Here is a 12,877-nt window from a genome sequence, read left to right on the forward strand (position 1 = left end):
AATGGGGAGTTTAATTGGAGGCTCAAACTTCTTGTCCATTTATCACAGGTTGAAATACTTTTGGGCAAGTTATGTAATTTTTTTCCCCTTTTTTTGAGGGGGGAAGGCAGGGAAATTGGGGTTAAGTGACTTGCCCAAGGTCACATAGCTAGTAAGTATGTCAAGTGTCTGAGGCTGGATTTGAACTTAGGTCCTCTTGACTCTAGGGCTGGTGCTCTATTCACTTCCACCTAGCTGCCCCTGGGCAAGTTGTATAGGATATCCTTTTATCTGCATGTCATAATCTGTACAACACATATTATCTATTTGATCTTTTCTAAGTGGATGATCCAGTAAAACTCTTTTGAATGATTACAGATCTCTTTCAGAATGCTGTACAAAATTCTGAAATGCAGTCATCAAGATGATATCCATAAACAAGAGAATCTGGAGTACCTTACCCTCCACAGGGAATCTTTATTCAACTGTAATTCTGCACTAAATTTCCAGTAGTAGATTGCTTTCATCAAGCTTAACTTTTACATCTGCCTGTTTTACGCTGTGCCTAAGAGGTTATCTCTGTTGTCATATCTTTTCTTTTGCTTTTTGGAGGGGGGAAGCCAGGGCAATTGGGGTTAAGTGACTTGCCCAAGGTCACACAGTGAGTGTTAAGTGTCTGAGGCTGCATTTGAACTCAGGTCCTCCTGACTCCAGGGCTGGTGCTCTATTCACTGTGCCACATAACCACCCCTCTGTTGTCATATCTTTCAAAGAATCTTGAAAGATTTTGCTGCATGGATTTGAGAAATCTTATTAGGAGGGATAATTTTACTCAGTTGAATCAAATACTTTTTTTTTTTTTAATATTTTTAAGCAATCGGGGTTAAGTAACTTGCTCCAGGTTACACGGCCAGTTATTTCTGGGTGTGGTGCTGAGTGTCTGAGCCCGGGATTTGATCTCCAGGTCGTCCCAACACTGGAGCTGGTACTCTTACTCACTGAGCCACCTGGCTGCCCCTTCAAATACTTTTTCAAAATAAAAAAAATAATAAATAAGCACAGTGAGACCTTGTATTCTCTACATCTTTTAGTTAATTGTGCAAAGATAAAAAAGGTGTGGTCCAATGTGTAGTATCACTTGAAAAATAATGCCTTTTCCACACTAATATACCCTTATCCAAGATTCTCTTAATGTGTGTATAGATGATTCTCATAAACATTTTTACCATTTTGAAATCATTGTAAGCTTTTTAAAAAATATTTTATTTTTTCCCAATTACATGTAAAGACAATTTTAACATTCATTTGAAAATTTTTTGAGTTCCAAATTCTCTCCCTTCCTTCCCTCCCTCCCCACCTTCCTGAGACAGTAATTAACATAATAAGCTTTTAAATACATTCAGAAATTTTTGCTTCTACCTAGTTGCCTAGTTATTAAGTAAAATGCAAGCAGAAGTCATCTAATTATCATTTTAAATGTTCTTAAAATCCTCTGATATGTTTTAAAACAAACAAAAAAGCAAATAAAACTTTTGGCCTTCTACAGCAGACCACTACAATCAATGACAGAAACTTCATATTTCAATGACTTGACCAGTATACGTTATTCTTGAAGATGTAAAATTCATTCAGTGGTTGACCTATAATTTTACAGAGTCTCTTCTCACAGAAAGAATTCATGCTGTAAAAGTGTGAGTGGGCTAGGCGGCCCAGTGAATAGAGCACTGGTCCTGGAGTCAAGAGGACCTAAGTTCAAATCCAGCCTCAGACACTTAACACAAAAACTAGCCATGTGACCTTGGGCAAGTCACTTAACCCCAATTGCCCTCCAAAAAGCAAAAAAAAAAAAAAAGTGGGAGTCTTCTTTGTTTTCTATGGGCCTTTGTACTCTCTCATTTGTACTGACATGCTTTCCAGTTTATTTTCCATCTTTTTCCACCTTTGCATTGAAGTCACCTAGTATTAAAACTGTATGTTGATTTAATTTGCAAGGTCTTAGCAAGTTTTTCATCCTCTGCAACCTTAGGCTTAATTACTTTCATATCCTTCTTTTTGAAAATACTTATGAGCACTGAATACAAGATGACCAAGAAATGATGTTTCTTGTCACCTTTGGGCAGACAATAATACCAACTTTACCAACTTGTTTCTTTGCCTCTAAGGATTTGAGGCATCCTTTGATTTGGTTGCAACTTCCTTCTTTTTTCTCATTTCATTTATAGCAAGAATTCAAGATGAATATAATTCAGCTCTGCCTAATATGTCCGCTAGTTGAACACTGGACAAGGGTTTCACTCCCCTCTCCTTGTTCCTTCTTCCCCAATTTCCCAGTCCCTGGGACTCAAGACCTCAGGGCTGCCTTATTTCTGTTCTCAACCTCCCTACCCCCATCTAATCAGTTGCCTAAGATCATGCCTTAAACCCAAATTACTCTGGCTCTCACTGATTGACCAACAATAGGTCCCAGACCAAACCCCACTTGGGCAACGGAATAGCAACAGGGAAGTGAGGAGAGAGTGGATGAATAGGAGGCAGTTTAGCCCAGTGGAAAGAGCAATGGTTCTGGAGGCAGAGAGGCTGGGTTCAATCAAATTCCACCTGGGATGTTTCCTATCTGTGCCTTCATCTCCTGAGTCAGAATTCCATCTGTCAAACTAGAGAGCTGAACTAAATGGCCTCTGAGGGCCCTTTGAGCTCCAATCTGGTGAAATCTTGAGAGGAATTCCCTCTTCTGAAAGACAAAAACAACTTGAATTGCATTGGGAAGCTCAAGCTCCTTTTGAGAATCTCCCTGCCTCTCTGAGACAATGGATAGAATACTAAAAGCTGGGGCTCAGAAATGGTGTGATTTGCTCAAAGTCACAACAGGTGGTAAGAGAATGAGGTGGAATTTCAACCCAGGTCATCTGACTCTAAACCAATTACACCATGCCATCTCTCTTCCCTTGGTGGCCCATGGACTCTAGGCCACAAATATGTCTTTGGGAACATGATATATTCAACAATATTAAGAGCATGGCTATAGAGAATAAAACATGTAAGAACTAAATGCTTGTCTTTTTTGATCCCTATGTTGACTTCTCAGAGCATCTCAGTGGCACAGCTTTCACTCAGCCTATTCTAGCATGTCACACTTGCTAACTAACCTTATCTTCAGCTCAGATTTCCCAGGTTCAGTGTGGATTGTGCCCCCCAATTTCCTAGATCTGACTCTGCTTTTATTTGGTCTCCAAAGAGAATGGGGTCTCCTGCCCCAGAATCCTCTGGGCATTGGTTCATGTTGAGGCTCAGAAACAAGGTGATACCTTAGTTTACAACCCCCAACTTAAGCCCAGTGCAACACACATGATTTCAGAATCTACCTTACAATGACATTGTGAGGGTCAAAGGAGATAACATAAGTAAAGTGGTTAAAAATGCCATAACAAGCTAGCCATTATTGTTATTAAGGCTTTTCATAATCTACCTCCTCCCTAAACCCCTTTAATGGCTCACCTTATGAGCCATCTCCTATCTGAAACTTTTTTGGATACCCTTAGTTATGAGTACTCCCTCCTTCCTACTTCTCCTTTGCAAATGATCCTATATATATTTATCTGTTTATATGTCATATACTTCCAGTAGGATATAAGCTTCTTGAGGACAAAATTTTTTTTTCCTTTCTCTATTTTGTATCCTTAGTATTTGGCAAGTGCCTGTGCACAGTAGGCATTTAATAAATACTTTTTAGATTGGAACTTTCCATTCCAGACTTATTTGGTATTGTGCATTCTAAACTCCAACTAAACTGGACTGATAGCCATCCCTCAAGCTTAATAAGCCATTCTCCCTGTTTGGGATGTACTCCCTTCTCACCACTGCCTTTCAGAATCCTTCTCTTCCAGCTCAAGTAGCAGCACCTCCTTGGTGAAACGTTCTCTGATCTCTTTTTTTTTTGCTTTTTTTGGGAGTGACTTGCCTACGGTCACATGGCTAGTTTTTGTGTTAAGTGTCTGAGGTCAGATTTGAATTCAGGTGCTTTATTCACTGTGCCACCTAGCCACCCCGTTCCCTGATCTCTTTTTATTATTATTATTATTTTGCTTTTTGGAAGGCAATTGGGGTTAAGTAACTTGCCCAAGGTCACACAGCTAGTTTTGTGTATGTGTGTGTGTGTGTGTGTGTGTGTGTGTGTGTGTGAGTGTTAAGTGTCTGAGGCCAGATCTGAACTCAGATCCTCCTGACTCCAGGGCGGCACTCTACTCACTTCACCACCTAGCCACCCCATATCCCTGATCTCTTGAATGTAGTTTTCTCTTTCTGGAATTTTCCTCAGCATTTGTCTGGATCTCCATCCCATCATGCTCTACTCCCATTACTCTGTGTGTTCATGTCTTATACCCTGCCAGCACTCCCCCATTCTCTCTCTCTCCCTCACCTAAAACATAAGTTTCAGGACAGCAAAGGCTGAAATGTTTTTTTTTTTTTTAAATCTTTGTGTTTCCAATGCCCAGCATGGTGACTTACATGTAGTTGGCTACTAAGAACAATAGATCTTGGTTGAGTTGAACCAATCATACAGGTAGCAGATGGAATTCATCCATCAAACATTTACTTAGTACTTGTCAAGTGCAGAACCTAGTGTAGGGAGTTGGGGAAAAAGAGAAGGGGCAGGGCCAAGATACTAGAATTGGGGAGCTTAAAAGACTCAAGTTTTGCAAAAGTTTGGTTAGAGATTAGTGTGTATGTGTGTGTGTAGGGGTGGTGGTGCTGAAGGAGGAATAAAGAACAGTAATCAGAGTTTCGTCCATTATCCAATTTTGTCCATTATCCCAGGCCTTAACCCAGGACCTGTCTGTAAGGAGACAGCCACCGGTCCATATATTTTTTGGAGGGGTCTTAGGTTTGACCCGTGCACCTCAAAGCAGCAGCATTGGTAATAGTTGCGCTCCATCTCCTGGCCAAACATGGCTCAGCAGCAAGAAAAACAATTTTTCAGTGAGTCCGACTCTTCGTGACCGCATTTAGGATTTTCTTGGCGAAGATACTGGAGTGGTATGCCATTTCCTTCCCCAGATCGTTTCTACAGATGAGGAAACTGAGGAAAATAGGTGATTGCCCAGCTAGTTAATTGTCTGGGGCCAGATTTGAACTCTTCGAGCCTGGCGCTCTATACACGGCGCCACTTACCTGCTCTAGAAAAAACAACTAGAAAATCAAAAAACGAAATTTACGGCGGGTGGATACTTTCAAATAAATACTAATAGGTATTTAGTAGAGGGGATTAATTCTTGCTCATATGAGGACTGAACTTCCTATTCTCCTGATGTTCGCTCCAACCCCAAGATTCCATTACACTTGTGTAGTCTTTGGCGAGTCACTATTCACATTTTTGGGTCTCAGTTTCCCTATCTGTAAAAAGATTGTGTTGTATTCCTTGGTCACTAGGTTTCATTGATAGTGTAGGTGTGGAAAAGGGAAAGTAGTGTAGGGTCATGTGATGTAGAACTGGAAAGAACTTGAGAGATCATTTTCAATTTCCTCATTTTTCATACGAGGAAACTGAGTTCCACAAAGTGCTGAACTTGCCTGGGATCAGGTGAGATGCTCAAATCCCAGATCCGAAATTTACTAGCTGCCCAACCCTGGGCAATTTATCTGAGCTTTAATCTTCCCATCTGAAAACGGGATTATCTTTGAACAACCTACCTCATGGGGGTGTTGTGGAAGTGTTTTGTAATACTTTATAAATGTCTTCTTATAATCCAACAAGCAGGTTGACAATAAGTAATTCCTGCCATTTAATTCCAGGCAACTAGTCTGCAGAAACCTAAAAAGGGCGCTCAAGGACCCGCCCCCTCTGATTCCCCACCCCCTGGGGGCGTTTCTTGTAGCACGTGCTCTCTTTGGCGACGGTAGCCTACGGGGAGGAAGGGGTGGGTCTTAACGAGGAGCTACCCTTTTGGGGAAGTTTATTCAGTAAAGAGGAAACTGCAGCACCACAAAGTCTAGTGATTGTGAAAAAATACATAAAAAGGCATAATATATAGGTATTATTGATTATAACTTTAAAATAGATGGAACTCTCTGGATATTTCTTATCTGTGATGTCACGGCCCCCTTTTTTGGTGGGGTTCTTCCTTTCACCTCTCCCCATGATGAAGGTTGTGTTGGTGCATCCCGAGCCGGGGCGGTGCCTCAGGGCGGACTCCATTTCCCGGCGTGCCCCGTGAAGCCCAGTGAGTTGGGCGCGGTGACGTCGGGGGAGGGAGCTGGCCAGTGCTGAGGGGCCGGGCCCGGGCTCGGCCGGGGAATCTCATTCAGCGCAGGAGCCTCGGGAACCCAGCGTAACTCCTAGCCCGGCGCCGAGCAGTTCAGCGTAGCCCAGCTTGTCCCGGCCCGGCCCGGCCCGGGCCATGACAGCCTCCGCCTCTGGGGAGCCGCCCCTGGCGGAGCTGCGGGCCCCGCGCTGGCCCTGAGCGCGCCCATGGAGCGGGACGAGCGGCCGCACAGCGGCGCCGGAGGCTCCTCCGCTTTTCTGGAGCCTCCCCTGGCCCCGACCCCCGCGGCGACCCCGGCAGCAGCCCCGGGACCGCGCAACGGTAGGTACCCTGCACTCGCGCCCGGCACCTTACCCCAAACTCCGGGCTCCGGCTGCGTCCATCTTTGACCCTTACCCCAACTCCTCCACTCCCCAGCATCCATTCTGGACCCCCATCCTTTTCATGCCCCTTGACCTCCCACTCTCCCCCTTACCCCAATCTCCGGACACTTCCCTCCTCTCTTGGAACCCCACCCCCATCCTAATTTTCTGGTCTCCTTTCATCTCTCTTCTACCCAAATTCCCTCTTCTAGCCTCTCCCTTGCCCCACCCCCCCAAGTCCGAACCTACCCCACCTTCTTCCTTTCCCCAATCTCTGGACCTCAACTCCTATCCCCGTCCACCAGGACTGGAACTCTTCTCCCCTAGGCCTCTCCCCACTTCTCCCCCCAGCCAATCTTGGGGCCTCCCCTTTTCCTCCCTCTTCCTATTCTCCGGACCATTCCCCACCCCCCTCCGTCCCCTCCGCTTCCAACCTCTGTAGGAGTTGAGTTCCTTAGTTCTCCAATCTCTTCACCACAATTTCCGGATCTCCTCTTCCCTCTATTCTTGGAACCTTTCTCCCCTCCCCCATAACACGGACCCCCTTCTCCCATCTTCCCCTTCTCGTACCTCTCTTGCTCCCCAGATCCCTTCTTTCCTCCCTTTTCCTTCCCCCATTCTCTCCTCCCCACCCTCTCCTCCCAAGGGTGTTTTCCCCACTTCTCTCTACCCTTCTCTCTCTCCACCCCACACCTCCCCCCCTTCTGCTCTCCTGGACCTCACATCCTCTCAATTCTCCAGATCCCTCCACCTTCTTCCGGCTGCCCCCACCCCATTCTTCTAATTTCAAATTCCCGGGACAACTCTCTAACCCCCGTTTGTAAAAGCGCATTTCTTCTTATTCTAGGAGTCTCATCCCCGCCTTGGTCCTTATTTTCAGGACTCCCCATATATAGGTTCCTACCTCCCCTCCTCTATGTCTTTCTGACCTCAGCCCCCTTTTCCCAGTCTTTCCAAGTCTTTTCTGGTCTTAGCCTTCTTAACCATATCCTTTCCCGCCCCCATTTTCTAAACCCTGTCTCACCTTTTCAGGGTTCTATGAATTAATTCTCTTTGATTCCACAAGTACGGGTGCTCCTAGGCTCTTGGGTATTTCTCACTCCCTCTTTAGTTTTCCCGGCCCTTTTTTATCCCTTAATTCTCCTTCCCCATTTCGTAGTCTCCTTGGTTCGTCCCTATTTTCCAGTTCCTTAATACACTTCTTCCTCGTGGGTTCTTTCTGCAGGTCCTTAAATCTCTGTCATTATACCTGGGGACCCGGATCCCACTACTTAACGTTTTCCTCCTCTCAGTCAGCTTTCACATTCTCTCCCCTACGGGGCTGCTTACCTCAAGGTCTAGCCTCACTTTTCCTAGGTTCTTCGAATTCCTTTCCCTTTTGGACTTCTTTCCATCTCCACCACCCCTCTTCCTAAATCTCTTTTCTGTCCATGGTCTCTGTGACTTTGGTTCTTAACCTAGCAGCCAAAGTGACCACAAGTTCTTGTTTTCCTACTTCTAATCTCCAATTCTCATCTTGCCCCTCAATTTATTCTCTTTGAGTTCAGAGTTGTAAGAGAACCGTCCGTTTTCCCAACCCCCATTGGCCCCGCCATTGCCTGGTACTCTGATTCACCCCCAATAGAGCCTTAAAGAACCCTGCTTGAGGAATTGATCCTTGGAGGGCATTGTCCCGGTTCTCTTATAGGAGGTTCGGAGAGATCTGTGAGACCCAGAGTGCAGTTTTTGGAAAGCGAGATGGTGAAGGTGGGCATCCCGCTTGGGTAGCATATCACCCCTTTATTCAGGCCTCTTGGGTCCCTGACTGAACTGACTTTTTTTTGGAAGGGGGTGTGTGTGTACTCCTTGAACTGAAGGTTTATTTGTAGGTTTGATATAGTTCCCTTCAGTGTTTGCCTTGGGTATATGTTTATTAGTAAAGTGTAAGAAGCCTTTGTGAGGTCGTAAAAGGTGAACTTTTGAACTTGGAAAGCGCCCTGGAGCAATTAGCTGCTGGAGCAATAGCACCGGGAGTTCTGAATTACAAAGGGTGCTTGGGGACCTGCAATAGCAAATGCTGAAGTGGCAAAACCTCTTTATTTATTTGCTGTGGCTTCCACCTTTTACACATCTCTGCATTTCAGAGTAAGGAAGAGAGTAACTGAGGTTTCACTCTTCTTAGATATTTGCAATTGTTTAGATAGACTTAGTCATGGAATTATATAAATTGAGACTTCAAACTTCAGACATAAAATGTTGAAGTTGAAAGCCACAGTAGAATGTTAAGATAAAGATAACAATGTTAAAACTGGGAGGGATTGTAGAATATAGTTTGTTAGAATTTAGAGCTGAAAAGGATCTAAGAACAAACGTTTTTGGTGTTCTGACTTCAAGTAAAGCATTTGACTTGAAAATAACAGAACCACAGTATTGCAAAAATGTCTTTTAAATCTAGCTTAGAATTGGGAGGTATGTATTTCACTTTGAGGGAATCTCTGCCGAATTTGTGGGCTGAAATCCTTGCTGACCTTGCTGCTTTATGGAATAAATTAAGATGGGTTTGTATTCATTTTAATTTTGAATAAAACACAAGTTGCAGGTGGAAAGAAGTTTTTAAAAGTTGAATTGTGTTTGATTGACCCAGATCAAGATGTAGGGAATGTGGATAAAAGGAGTGCTTCCCTGATATTTGGGTGTCATGTGTGGTGGTGTCTTTGGGGATTGACTTCTGAATTGTGAGCGTGTTTGAAATCAATAAAATTTCCTGTGGCACAAAGAGAGGGAACCTGGGATCCAGTTAGGATAGGGAGAAAGAGTCTTGTAGAACAAAGCCCATCTATTTAATTCATTGGACTTTTTCCTCTGTAGTATTTTTGATAATTTAGTTAGCTATTCATCTATCTGTTAAGCCCATCTGAAAAAGTTAGACTGTGATTTGGGCTCTTCCCAGCAAGTCCTATGAACCATATATAAAGTAAAACATACCCTCTATTGCCTTTATGTAAGATTTTCACATCCACAAAGATGACCAGTCTTAGAACAGAGTGATTACTTTTGTCTACTTAAAAGCAATATAGTAGTTAAGGGGAGACTAGGAATTGCCTTGGCTATCAATTATTCATTGGTACATTTTAAAGAACTTTAATGGTGATTTTAACTCATCCAAATTTCCTATTCATCTTCCTGAATGATGAGAGCCAGTTTGAAATGGCAGAGTTTTAGCTATTAGTATTTGGCATTTGTCTTCTTTAGAGTTGCCGAATTCTTCTGTGTAAATGAAAGCTATCTCTGTGTTGCTGTAAATACATGGGAAACTGGGACATTAAACCTAGCAAATAGTTATAGAATGGAAATGGAATGATCATATTTGATGGGGAGGGTGAAATATCCGACAGTTGATTTTTTGTACTATCTTTTGTTCTCTCTTTGTATTAAAGCTTGAATTGGAGCTCCCAAGAGAACCACAGTATGCTAATGAAATGAGTGGCATTTTACATAAACATTTTTTAAAAAATTCTTTTGCTTCCTAGTTACATCCTTCTCTAGACCAAATGAAGATCTAAAATCCTGGAATAAAGAATGGTTACTCTGTAGGGAATGTTAGAAAATGTCTAATCCAACCCCCTCATTTCTCCTTATGTACTAGTCAGAGGAGCTGAATTCTTTTCACTTTTTGCCCTAGTAACTGATTTCCTTCATTTCCTTCATAAACAGGGCTCTGTCTGGAGGTTTTTAAGCTTTGGGGGAATGTTGAATTTTGTGTAAAATAGAACTATAGTAGATAAAATAAAAATGCTTAATACTGATAGAAGTATGGAAACAATAAAACTCAAAAATGGAATTTTAGAAATGTTTTCCTGGAGGAATTCCTGGGGATGCTGAATTTACAGTCTTCTAAATGGTTTTTCTGTTCTGTTCCCGTTTTAACAGGACAGCCTGCCTTTGATGCAAGCAGCCCCAACCCTTCCAGGAATTCTTTGTGCTGAGTGGGCAAGATATTTTTCTGTTGCTCTCTTGTAGGGTCTTTTACAACAAACACATTTGCTCAACTGTAGTTATAACTGAAGGGAACTATGGAAGGGCTTTCAGAAGAAAGAGGAATGATTTGGGGATGCCAATGGGGGGTTCATTTTTTTTTTGAGAAGAATAAGTAGCACATTTTCAAGTATGGGCATACATACTGCTTAACAAGAGTTAATTGGGTTTTCAAAAGCAGATCACTGAGGGAGAAGACATTAGAGGGCATTTATTTTGTACAAAAACAATGTAATAAATGGAAAATATGGTTTATTTTTAATGCATTAACTGCTAAAGTGTGACTTATGTTGTTATAATGATTATATATTAAAAATTAAATTAATTGTATGTAGTTATGATGATTATAGAGGATGGCCCAAAAGACTTAGTGCAGTTTTAAGAGTCTTTTAACATTAATTTAATTAAAGCTACTTGAGCCTTAATAACTTCAAACTGCATTTAAACTTTTGGGGTGCCATGTAGTTTGAACAAGAACCTGAACCAGACGATCTGAGGTAGGCCCTGGGGGAGGTCACTCCAAAGGAACTTGACAAACTGCAGTTGTTTTATATTCATGAATTTATATACGTATGTTATATTCAGCATCATCATTAAGTTCTTTAGGGAGGTGGAAAGGTAAGTTCTATGTAATGATGAGACTTGTTACATTCTGGTGGGATCTGGAGATACTTCAGGGAGGGAGAGGCCATTTGATTTAGGGTTGAAAGGGTTATTAGAAATTCACTGGATGGAGAAGAAGAAGGGGAGAGCATTTCAGGCAAACTGGAGAACTGAGATGTGAGAATGAGGAGCTTGTGGAATTGAGAGTAGTACAGTTTGCCTTCGACATAGAATTAAGTGGAGGGAGAGAAAAGGGGAAAGACCAGAAAGTGGGGAATGGTATCAGATTGTGGAGGGCCTGAAAGCAGTGGAATTAACATATTCAGGAAGCTCCTGGAGGGGAAGGTGGGAATCAGAATGAAGACTTTTTAAAATTTACAGAGTTTTGGAGGATTTGAGCTATTTTGGCAAATGATTGCTGATGAAAGTAGTGCTTGTAGTGACACTGAAGGTTTAAATGAATCTACCTATGCTCAGATTTGCATGTTGGTGGATTCAACTTCAGTTTTGTCCTACTTTAAGATACTATTCTTTTGTTATGACAATTAGGGAGAACAAGCTCAATCCCTACTCTACCCCAAAACTCGTCTGTAGAAAACCTAGTGGGAGGGGCATTTGCCCAGTGTACACATATACTTTCAGAAATCTAGGATTGTATTGAGTGTATAGACAATTAATGCTCAGACCTATTGGCATCCCTTGTTGAATTCTTACTAATGCTTTCAGGCTCTCTTAAAATGCCAGCATTTCCAGGTGTCTATTGTCCAGGTGACCTTCCTTGATATCCTCCAACAACATTTCCTCTTTTTGATGCACTCCTGAAAGGAAATATTTTTCGTTTCTAAGAACAGGAGTTCAAATTTTGACTCCAGAATTTACTAGCCATGTAACCCTAGGTTACATCTGACCTTTCAGATCCTGTTTCCCTATTTATAAAATGGGGGTGATAATATGTGCCCAACCTATCTTATAGAGAGGTTGTGAAGACATGACTTAAGTGATAGTTATTATATTGTGTCTTAATCCCCAACCAGACTGTGAACTTCATGATGGCAATGGTCCTACTTTAGCCACACTTTTCCAGGTCTAAGCTTTTTAGTATAGACACAGTAGGAACTTAGTATTTTTCTGAGTAACACCTTATATTTATGGAGTTACTTCAAAATCTTGGAATACTTGGCTATCTGCCTCAGAGTCCTTGTGAGAAGTGCTTATTAAACCTTAAAGATTTTTATTATTTTGATTTTACAGATGAAGAAACTGTAACTTTCCCATAAGTCACACAGGAAGTATTGGAGCTTTTATGAATGAGTGATGAATAGTTTCACATAATTTTCAAATTGTATTTATTGGTTTATATGAGGGTTTACTAACTTTATAAATATTTTTAACAGCTGGAAGGCTAACCGTCCTCTAGAGGAAGATTCTCTTAATTCCTTTATTAAGAAGCTAATCTAGATACTAGTGGTCTTGTCTTCACTTTCCTTTTCTTATATTTACTCCAGAATTGCACTGCTCCTTTTTCTCCATTGTCGCTGAGCTTAATGCCCTTCCTTTGTTAACTATTTCCAATGTATATAATTGGTATGAAAGCTAAGCTTTTGGCCAGTTACCTTTGAAGAGTAATATTTATATTGATTAAGATTCTTTTTTTTTTTT

The 12,877-nt window shown here is 42.0% G+C and overlaps 1 protein-coding gene across 2 annotated transcripts in view; it reads left to right on the plus strand.

The window, feature by feature from the left end:
* The first annotated feature begins 6,277 nt into the window (after nt 1-6,277).
* NR6A1 (nuclear receptor subfamily 6 group A member 1) overlaps nt 6,278-12,877 on the plus strand; it is a 251,344-nt gene continuing 244,744 nt past the window's right edge. For both annotated transcript variants that reach the window (XM_069082779.1, XM_069082780.1), the window contains exon 1: nt 6,278-6,560. In XM_069082779.1, coding sequence (XP_068938880.1) covers nt 6,446-6,560 — 115 coding nt within the window. In that variant the 5' untranslated portion in view covers nt 6,278-6,445. The remainder of the gene's footprint in view (nt 6,561-12,877) is intronic.

Source organism: Petaurus breviceps, unplaced genomic scaffold (assembly GCF_028583685.1).
Source record: "Petaurus breviceps papuanus isolate PSGF00001 unplaced genomic scaffold, PetGlider_PUasm1.0 171, whole genome shotgun sequence".
Taxonomy (NCBI): domain Eukaryota; kingdom Metazoa; phylum Chordata; class Mammalia; order Diprotodontia; family Petauridae; genus Petaurus; species Petaurus breviceps.